Source organism: Amia ocellicauda, unplaced genomic scaffold (assembly GCF_036373705.1).
Source record: "Amia ocellicauda isolate fAmiCal2 unplaced genomic scaffold, fAmiCal2.hap1 HAP1_SCAFFOLD_391, whole genome shotgun sequence".
Taxonomy (NCBI): Eukaryota; Metazoa; Chordata; class Actinopteri; order Amiiformes; family Amiidae; genus Amia; species Amia ocellicauda.
Window position 1 is genome coordinate 722 of NW_027102964.1, and position 9700 is coordinate 10421.

The 9700-nt window shown below is 47.7% G+C and overlaps 1 protein-coding gene across 1 annotated transcript; it reads left to right on the forward strand.

Annotated features, from left to right (window-relative positions):
• The first annotated feature begins 4694 nt into the window (after nt 1-4694).
• On the forward strand, nt 4695-9444 carry LOC136734496 (insulin-like growth factor-binding protein 6). Its single transcript, XM_066697946.1, has 4 exons — nt 4695-5442; nt 8146-8189; nt 8589-8708; nt 9144-9444. The coding sequence occupies exons 1-4, from the start codon at nt 5115-5117 to the stop codon at nt 9255-9257; spliced, it is 606 nt and encodes a 201-aa protein (XP_066554043.1). The 5' UTR covers nt 4695-5114; the 3' UTR covers nt 9258-9444.
• Nucleotides 9445-9700: the final 256 nt, after the last annotated feature.

A 9700-nucleotide genomic window follows, 5' to 3' on the forward strand; every position in this document is an offset into this window, starting at 1 on the left:
CAGGTGAAGCCACTAGAGAACTTACATAAACTTCCGAGCACTTGACAGAAGCTACATGTCCGGTATAGATACTAAATAGTGATGGCAGAACCACACATTTGGGGAAATACGTGAGAAAGAAATGCTTTCATTTCAGCCGGCCCAATGTAGAAACACGCAAAGTAAGTGACTAAGGGTAATTATAATATCGTCCCAAAAAGCCCACGTCACTCCAACTCTATGACATGGTACTTTTCAACTCGAGAGACACTGTTGTTACACTCAGACAGCCCGTCCCTTCATTCGGGATTAACCGCAACGCCCCCGCTGCTGCCCCTACCTTACTCTGTCCCCTTCGACATTAATCTATTTTCAAAGGCCGGGTTGTTGTTGTTGTGATTGTTCACTCCCCGCCGCAGAGTTTCGGTCTCCATTAAACACAAATCCGCCACTCAAGACTGGACAACCCGGCGCTTCCTGGTGACGTCCGCAACTGACAGAAAAACCCACCTCAAAATAGCAGCAGCCAACCACACGGCACCCTGCGATTGAGTGGCGGCTGGGCGGACCAATCAGGCGGCGCGCTGCGGGAGGCGAAGTTTAGAAAGTTGGGTAGTTTGTAGTTTGCGTGCGGCTGCTGGTGCGTCAGTGGCTCGTGCGAGGGGGGCGCGTCATCACGCATTAAAATAACTCCATCCTGATGCACAGGGGCGGCGCGTCAGATCTAAGCAGGACCGATTGGACGCGTTATCCGCTGCGCCTCTAATTAACGCGCCACAGACGTGCTGGAGAGAGTGGTTACAATATAACTTGTGCACAATACTGTGTTTAAGTCGATTATGAACTGACCTTTGCATTTCTAGCTTCATGAGGACAGGCGTTTGGCTAAAACGCATTTGCTGATTTTCAATGTGACAAAATGCTAGAAGTTGTATAATTAAAATGAGCTCAATAGTTCATCTTCTCCTTTTGTTATTGATTTATTTTGTGATTTACATAAGTACCCATTTAAACAGTTGGGAGTGTGCATGGGTTGTGAGGGATTGAGTGTTAAGAGGGAGTGTGTGTGTGTTGTGGGGAGGGAGAGAGACAGTTTTGGATCTCCGTCGGAACAAAACCACTTCAATTCCAAAGAAGGGAGAAAGAGAAGGAGAAGGAGACAGAGAGGGAGATGGGAGACCAGGAAACAAAAATGGGAACTAGCCAGGGAAAAGGAAAAATGAGTAACACAGGAAGAATAGAAAAAAAAGAAAAAAAAACAGAGAGAGAGAGAGAGAGAGAGAGACCCCGGCCTGGCAGTGTGTGTGGAATAATCCCACGAAAAGACGAGTGGAAACGAGAGGAATGGGAAGTGGACACATGAGAGCTTTTTGGACTCCCTCTCGCTATTAATCATTGCTGATCAGGGCGAGGGAGCAGCTGATGACAAAAACAAAGACTGGACAGCCCTGGCAAACTCCCTGGAGGGGAGCAGCCTGGGAGAGAGAGAGGGGAAAAGAGTGGGAGAGGGAAAGAGGGAAGGCGAGGTAAAAAAATAATTGTGTCAATTTAGATAGTTGCAAAAGACATACTCTCTTTATGCCTGCATGTCTGTGTGCTTTTATGTGGGTGTGTGTCTGTCTGTGTCTGTGTGAAATTGTGTGCCTGTCAGTCTGTGTCTCCCTGAGCTTTGAAAGTGAAATACAGATATGTTTTCAAATCAAAACTAAATTGAAACAAACATTTCTTAATTTTTTGGCCACTTTCTTTGCTTCTTCTCTCACGACCCACACCCTCTTTCTTGCGCCAGCTCTGTCTCAGTGAAACACACACAGCCCAGCCCAGGTTGTGAGTTTTGTACTAATATATATTACTATTATTCTACATCATGCCAACTTCACAAACACAGTGGGGTCAGCAGGGCGACTGGCTGGAACAGAGGACGAACCAAAACAAACCGCATCCGATCCCAGCTCCAGAGAACTCCACCGCTCCAAAGTAGAATTCCAGAATCCCGGAGCGAACATTCCGCTGTTGCTGGGGCCGCCATCTGGCATCACGACCGATGACTCTCTGTTTCGTTCCATCTTTCTTATTTTGTTGGTTTTGTTCTTGTCAATAAAACACCTGCTGGTAAAGAATTTTCTATGCCTTCAGATTTGCCATTCAGACTTTTATTCCTCTCATGTAATAGTTTAGTACTCTGGGAGTTTCTCAGTTAGCAGAAGCTGTTATCTGACTGACACCACTCTCTGAAGAAACAGGGTGAACTATGGCATCCACTGGACTGGACTGTCCTTCTGAAGAGTCACTGACTTGACTGGTCTGTGTAGCATTGCACTCTGTCACTCTGTCACTGTGCTCAAGCCAAACCCCAATTAACAACAAGTCTCCTCACCTCCCGCTCACGCACTGGGGGCTCGAGCGAGAAACGAGCCATCCAATTAAAAGTGATCGATGTCTTGATTACAGGGGCCTGTGCCGCAACGCACCCTGACCGACCTCTTGCTTTTCCACAACAACAAATAAGAGCAGGGTGTTTATATGATGTTGACATCTCCAGTAAAAGCCGCCCCAATTCCAGGAACAGCAAGTGGAGCTAGCATTCCCCAGGGCTAGTTCTCCGAATCGCAATTACAATTACTACTACCATCCCCTGATTTTCATGAGTATTATTTATTTATGTTTCTGTTGTGTGTTTTTTTAATGGACATTAAAAACACACACAACATGCTCACACACTCACACAGAATACACTCACATTCATACTCACACAACATGCTCACACACAACACACTAACACACAACACACTCACAAAGACAGACAGACCGACAATCACGCACACACATACACGCACACACAGCAACCCTTGAATCTTCTGCACCTTTTTGCAAAAGAGACCACGGAGTATAACCCATTGAACGTGGTGTTGTGTCAGAAGTGTGCAGAGAAAGAGAGAGAGCAGTCAGTGCCTTCTCCTCTGTGAGCATCAGCCAGCGCCCCCTAGCAAGCACAATGCAGAACTGCAGCCAGTCAACACGGGAAGAGACAAGTTTGTTTGGTCCATCACTGAGTACAGTGCATAGACAGGGTAGACACAAACAAAAACTCAAACAACCCCCCGCCCCCTTGCCCCCTATCAAAAACCCCATAACACTAATTCTGTACTTCTCCCGATATGATCGATTGATTAACCCATCAATCAATCAGACATCGGGTTATCAGTTCCAGCACTGTGGCCTTGGCCTATCCATTACTGAGTATGGAGAGGAAAAATGAGAAGAAAAGAAAACCATCACTCCTCTTTTCCATCGGCCTGTTTATACTGGATTCTCAAACATTCTTTCACACGTTTCTCCCAGAGTTCTTTCCACGTCTGCCAGCCAGCGGCGAGATAGGAACCCACACCCGAGGAAGGGAGGCAGAGAGAGACGCAAAGGGTAAACTCTGGTAAATCTGTCCACCTTTTCCCTCTCCAGCTGCCACTGAACTGAGGTAATATTCCCTCAGTACCTGGGTGGGATGTCACTGGGCTGCACTACACCCCAAAAGCAGAGTGGGGTATATGTAGGCCAGCACAATAAATGCTTAACTAGACTTTAGTCTGGGGAGAGGGCATTTTAGTCTAATGCAGCAACAAGTGGAGAATGGGAGCAAAATAAACATAAATAAATAAAGTAGCATTCTCCTCCTTGTTAAGAAAGAAAGAAAATTAAATGAAATGGATACACACTTACAAACATACATTGCAGGATAAAGCAGCTACAGGACAGCGAAAGCAATGTGGGTTCAGACGTGAGCATGTTATCATTCAGTGACCCTGGCACTTTCACTTTAAGAGGAGCAGTTAAGAGTCTCTTGGATAAGAAGCACAGCTGGTTTTGCACAGCTGTGTCAGTCAGTGTGCGGCTTAACTGCTTTCTTCTGTGCAGCCCTGCGGACTCCTCAGCGCACTGCAACTCTGTCACTCTGTTCTGCCTCCATAAAACCTACCACTGCTCTCACACTCTCTCTGTCTCTCTCTCTCTCCCTCTCTCTCTGTCTCTGCCATGCTCCTGGCTCTGCTCTGTGCAGCGCAGGACTGACAACACGGCCCCATGGCCCCAGAACACCGCCGCCGTCTTCCCCCCTTTGTGAAGGAACAAAGCGAGCAGGCAAAGACTTCGCCCTGTGTGAGCTGTCAGCTATGATTTCTGGCTAGTTTAAACAATCACAGTTTCTCCCTCCCTCCCTTCTTCCCTCCCGTCCTTCTAATCATGATCGTTGGGCTTTGTTCTGTGGAGGAATCAGAATTTTCCACCACTGATTAAAAAAAAAAAAACCTAAGCTGTGTGCACTAGGATGTGTTTGTACAGTAAACTCCCCCACACCAATTTGTTTTAACCCTCATCCCCCCCATGTTATGTTGTTCTGTACTGGGGCATGCCTGATTTATGCGGTAGACTAATACAGAGGTTTAAAAGTTGTGTGTGTGTTTGTGTTCCTGTCGGGCGATGTCCCTGGGAGGCAGAGCAGTAGGGATGGCGTTGGGGAGCAAGGTGACTGGGCTGCATTAACAAGACAGGGCAGGGAACAAGAAGATGGGGGGGGGAGGTGGGAGGAGAAGAACTTGGCAAGTCCCGCAAAAGGAAAAAATAAAAAAATTCTCTCTCTCTTTCTATCGTGTGAGTTCCAGCCCCTGAAGGTGTCATAACAGTCTTCTCTCTCTCTCTCTCTCTCTCTCTCTCTCTCTCTCTCTCTCTCTCTCTCTCCCCACCTTTCAGATCTTTAAAAGCCAGCTCTCGCTCCTTCTCTCCTGTGTTAGTTATCCACACTCCTTGGGGCTGGGCACTGGCTGAGTGTGAGGATCACATACTGCGAGACAGAAGAGAGAGAGAGAGAGAGAGAGAGAGAGAGAGAGAGAGAGAGAGAGAGAGAGAGCGGGAGAGAGAGAGAGAGTCAGGAGAGTAGAGAGCCAAACAGAGAGGAGGAAAGCACAAGTCTCAGAAGGAGAGAAAAGAAGAAGAGAGAAGAGGAAAGAAGAGAAGAGAACACCAACAACCAACAACAAAGATACAGACATTAAGACTTTTTCCATTGAATTATTATTACTATTAGGTTTTTTTAAACTTCTGGAACCAGAGACTGCCACCGCTGCCCTGTGCTCGCTCTCACCATGCCAACTCTCCCACGCCTGCCTGCCCTTCTGCTGACCCTGGCCTGCCTGCGCTGCCTGGCCCTGAGTGCCCGCCTGCCTCCCCCCCGGGGCTGCCCGTCCTGCAGAGAGGCAGGGGCCGCACGGGGGCTTCGGGAGCCGAGTGCGGAGGGGTCCACAGCCACGCTGGGCATCGGGGAGCCCTGTGGCGTGTACACACTGAGCTGCGCCAAGGGGCTGCGCTGCGTGCCCACCCCTGGGGAGAGGAGCCCCCTGCAAGCTCTGCTCCAGGGCCGTGGCATCTGCACCAGGAACCTGGCACCCAGCAAGCCCAAGAATCGCACCACAGGTGGGCAGGGACTGGCATCGCACATAGGCTGGTCCCTTTAATATATTTCTTATTTTATTTGTTTCATGAAACTGTTACTACTAGATTTAGTAGTAGTAGTAGAAGTAATAGCTATACTTAATTGTAGAAGAATTACTTCAGTAGATTTAGGATTGTTATTATTAGTAGTAGTGTTAGTAGTAGTGGTAGTAGTGTAAGTACCCTTATGCAAGATTACCCTGGTAAGTTTCCCACAGAATTCTTGCACTTCTGACACAGTTTTACTGGTGGCTCTCCCTCAGTTTTACAATGGCTGCCCGTGGTGTTAACACCCTCACCAGGCTGTACTGCTCTCTAACCAGAATAAGCCCTGGTGCAGCACAGCTGACAGGCCTGGGAAAGATTGATCATGGTGCATCGTGCTGTTCCCACGGCCAAGTGAGGTAGAGCACAGGGAAACCATGGTCAGGCTGTGGTATAACCACAGAAACAGCAAAATCACCACACTGTGATTTTACAGGAGCAATTTTCATACAGGAACTGATACTACTGCTTCTATAATAATAATAATAATAATAATAATAATAATAATAATAATAATAACAACCTACTGATTACAATACCAATCCACTGAAGTAATACTGCTATAATGAGTATATATATATATATATATATATATATATATATATATATATATATATAGAGAGAGAGAGAGAGAGAGAGAGAGAGAGCATGTGTCTATGATAATAATAGTGATGATCCTTGTTCAATAAGGCAATGATCATGGCAATATTTTAGAGAGTGAACTCATTAAAACAGCGAACAGACTCAATGCTATGGCAGTTTCTGTGTATGTATGTATGTATGTATGTATGTATGTATGTATGTATGCATGCATCTGTGTATCTATGTGTGCATTTGTTTGATTTGATTTGCTTGGATGTGCTCGTCTCCGCCGACGGCTCTGTGCAAGGGTGACTCAACAGCCAGCACAGGCACAGTCTGGAAGTAGGGCCAATACAGTAACCCAGCCGCCGCAGTGCGCAGCCAGCAGTGGAGGAACACACACAGACAGGGCAGGACTGGACTCTGTGCCGACTCTGTGTTGTTTTCATTTAACAAGATAGATAGAAGGGCTGTTTTGTTTTTGTTTAGTTTTTTCCAAAGAGGAAATGCCAGGGTGTAGCAGGGGGGGTCTCGTCTGTGAGTTTGCAGAGCAGAGACAGACTCAGTGTGTGACTTTATTACTGGGAGGTTGCCGGGGTCTAGAGGGGAGAGAGAGAAGGTAAGCAGAGTGGATTTGCTGAGAGAGAATAGAAAGAGAGAGAGGGAGGGAGATTCACTTGGAGCTCCTGTTATTGCAATCTTAAACTGAGCTGGCACTGAGTTACACTGCTCCCCAAGTGGTTTTCCAGGGTTGTTTAGTTATTTGTTTATGTAAGCTGTGGTGCAAAAGATTCATCCCAGTGTGGAGAAAGTGGTGTAGAGAGGTGCAGTTCTAATCTGGTCTGGAAGAAAGAGACATTCACTTCAATAACGTCTACTTTTCATGGTGGTAACCTGTTTATCAATAAATTACACTTGAACTTAACAGGGGGCAAAAAGATATACATACATATATATAGTGATAGTACCTTGGAGACCATTTGGCTGGGACGCCCCCCTCGCCCTCCTATAGGAAACTCAATGGTCACGAGCGGGCAGACTGTCGTTGCGTTGCATTGCATTGTGTTGTGCGTCAGGGTGGTCCCCAGTGTGGGCAGTTGTATACAATTAGGCCCACAGCCTTGTTACCCTCAGAGCATGGCCTCGCAGCACAATCACAATCATCACAGCCACTGGTTAGGAGAGGCTGCGGAGGGGGCGGGGCTGTGGTGTGTGTGTGTGTGTGTATGTGTATGAGTATGTGTGTGTGCCTGTGTATATATGAGTGTGTGTGTGTGTGTGTGTGATCATTTAAGATCCAATTGCACACTCAGACCCACCCCCTCTTAAGTATCCGAGCCACTCACATGTGGAAAGACTCACATGTTTTTTTAACATATATTTTAATAATGAATATATATGTACTTATATAAGTTTTCCATATGGGCAGCATGAGAGAGACAGAACAACAGTAATGTTGCCGGCTGACCACAGCATACTCAGGGTTGGGGAGGACGCTGGGCACCCCCCTGTGTTAACTGTTAAGAAGCTGATTGTCTGTGCTTTGCCTGTAGCTGTACCTGTAGTGGGGTCGGGGGCAGTCCCTCTGCTGAAACCTGTGCTGCTGTAGAGTCACTGACTAGAGGACGAGGGTTTGACGCCTGAAGCACAGGAAGGTTCAGTACAGTTCAGTACAGTACCCTCAGGTTCAGTTCGGATCTCACTTTGGGTAAACACACCGAGTCACAGGACGAGTCACAGGACAAGTCCAGGAACCCCCGTAACAGATTCTCTAATGCTGACCTGCTGAACATGCATCCCTGCTCTGACAATGCATACACTACCCTCTGCTGGCAGGACAGAGTCAGGACGCCCTCTTCACTGGGCTGTACTGTGCTGTACTCTACTGTCCTGCAGATCGTTGCACTCTATTGTACTGTATCGTAATGCACTGTGCTGCACTACACTGTACTGTATTCTACTGCACTGCAGTTTTTCTTATAGTGCTCACACCTTGTGGGATAATACAGCAAATCAGCACCAATCTCTAATTTAATTATTTTGTGTGTTTTCTCCTAGGCCCACCAGTTGTTAAGGTCACCACTGGCAACGCGGAGGAAAACGTGAGTCCCCAGGTCTTGACTCTTCTGATATTTTAAACCAATAAAAATAATGTGAGAAGATAGTTCAGCCAATGAGAGATGGAAGGGGAGTGTCAGGTGGAGTGTGGGCACCCAATGAAAGAGCAGGGTAAAACAGGCTGAAGAGATGGAACAGCCACTAGATTTAGAGGGGAGGACAGTGAGAGGGGAGACCAATGAATCTAAATCACAGATTACATGACACATCGCACGCACGCTGTGGGGCAGACTTGTCTTACTGTTTCCCTCAATTATAAACAGACCCATCTTTCTCGTAACACACATTACACCACAGTATTGTGGCATATTAGTACAGTTTAGCACAGAAGAGCTGTAGTCTCACCTCTCAGCTGACAGCACCTGCCCTCTCTCTGTGTCCAGGCCCCCTGCCGCCAGCTCCTCAATGCAGTGCTGCTGGGCCTGAAGCCCACCGTGTTCCAGCCCCCAAACGACATCTACATCCCCAACTGCGACACCCGTGGCTTCTACCGCAAGATGCAGGTAAGCAGGGCACCGCCTGTGCCAGCAGTATTTGGTGTAGCTTCTTCTGCACTGTACTGTACGGTATTGTACTGCACTGGCACATACATTCTGTCATTCTGTACTGCACTGTACTATTGTACTGTATAGTACTGTACTGTATTGTGTCATGCTGTACTGTATTGCACTGCACTGTTTGTCGTACGGTGCTGTATTGCACTGTACTGTATTGTGTCATACTGTACTGTATTACACTGTACTGTTTTACTGTCTTGCACTGCAGTGTACTGTACTGTGCTGTACTGCTGTGTACTGTACTGTGTTGTTGTACTGTGTCATACTGTCTTGTGCTGTACAGTACAGTGTTGTGCTCTACTGACCTGTTCACGTATGCAATCCTACAACTACTGCCATTGCTATGATGGTGCTGAGTGCCTGCTCTCTCTGTCCCCACAGTGCCGCTCTTCCAAGGGCACCCAGAGGGGTGAGTGCTGGTGTGTGGACGAGCTCGGCCAGCTGCTGCCCTCCCCTGACCGGGACCCGGCCACCCTGCGTTGCGAAAGGGAGTGAGGGAGCTTGGCACCCCGTGGAGGAGAGAGAGAAGGCGAGAGGTGGAAAGAAAGGGAGGATGGAGAAGGAGAGAGGAGGAGGAGGAGGAGGAAGACCACAGTGTGTGCTGGACACTGCACGTCCCCATCCCACCCCCCAACCCATCCCAGAGAGATGCAGGCCACAGACTGGGAACCCCCCCCCCCCCCACAAAAGATCATCTGCTCTCAACACAAAACACACACACAACACCAGCACCCTGGACACAAGCATATCCCTCAACCATGCTTACTTTATACTCTTCCATTATGTTTGCAATGCAAGGCACACATTTCCCGGGGGTGACCATAGTTCCCCTAGTTGACACCGTAAAGCAGCGCGAACGTCGTTGAGAGTTCACTATAAGACTGTAGTGCCACACTGCCCTCTAGCGGTAATCTTATACCAGTCTCGCTGCAGAAATT

Coding starts and splice junctions, on each gene's coding strand:
- LOC136734496 (XM_066697946.1), top strand. CDS start 5,115: ATGCCAACTCTCCCACGCCTGCCTGCCCTTCTGCTGACCCTGGCCTGC. Junction 5,443..8,145: donor GCCCAAGAATCGCACCACAG/GTGGGCAGGGAC, acceptor GTTTTCTCCTAG/GCCCACCAGTTGTTAAGGTC. Junction 8,190..8,588: donor CTGGCAACGCGGAGGAAAAC/GTGAGTCCCCAG, acceptor CTCTGTGTCCAG/GCCCCCTGCCGCCAGCTCCT.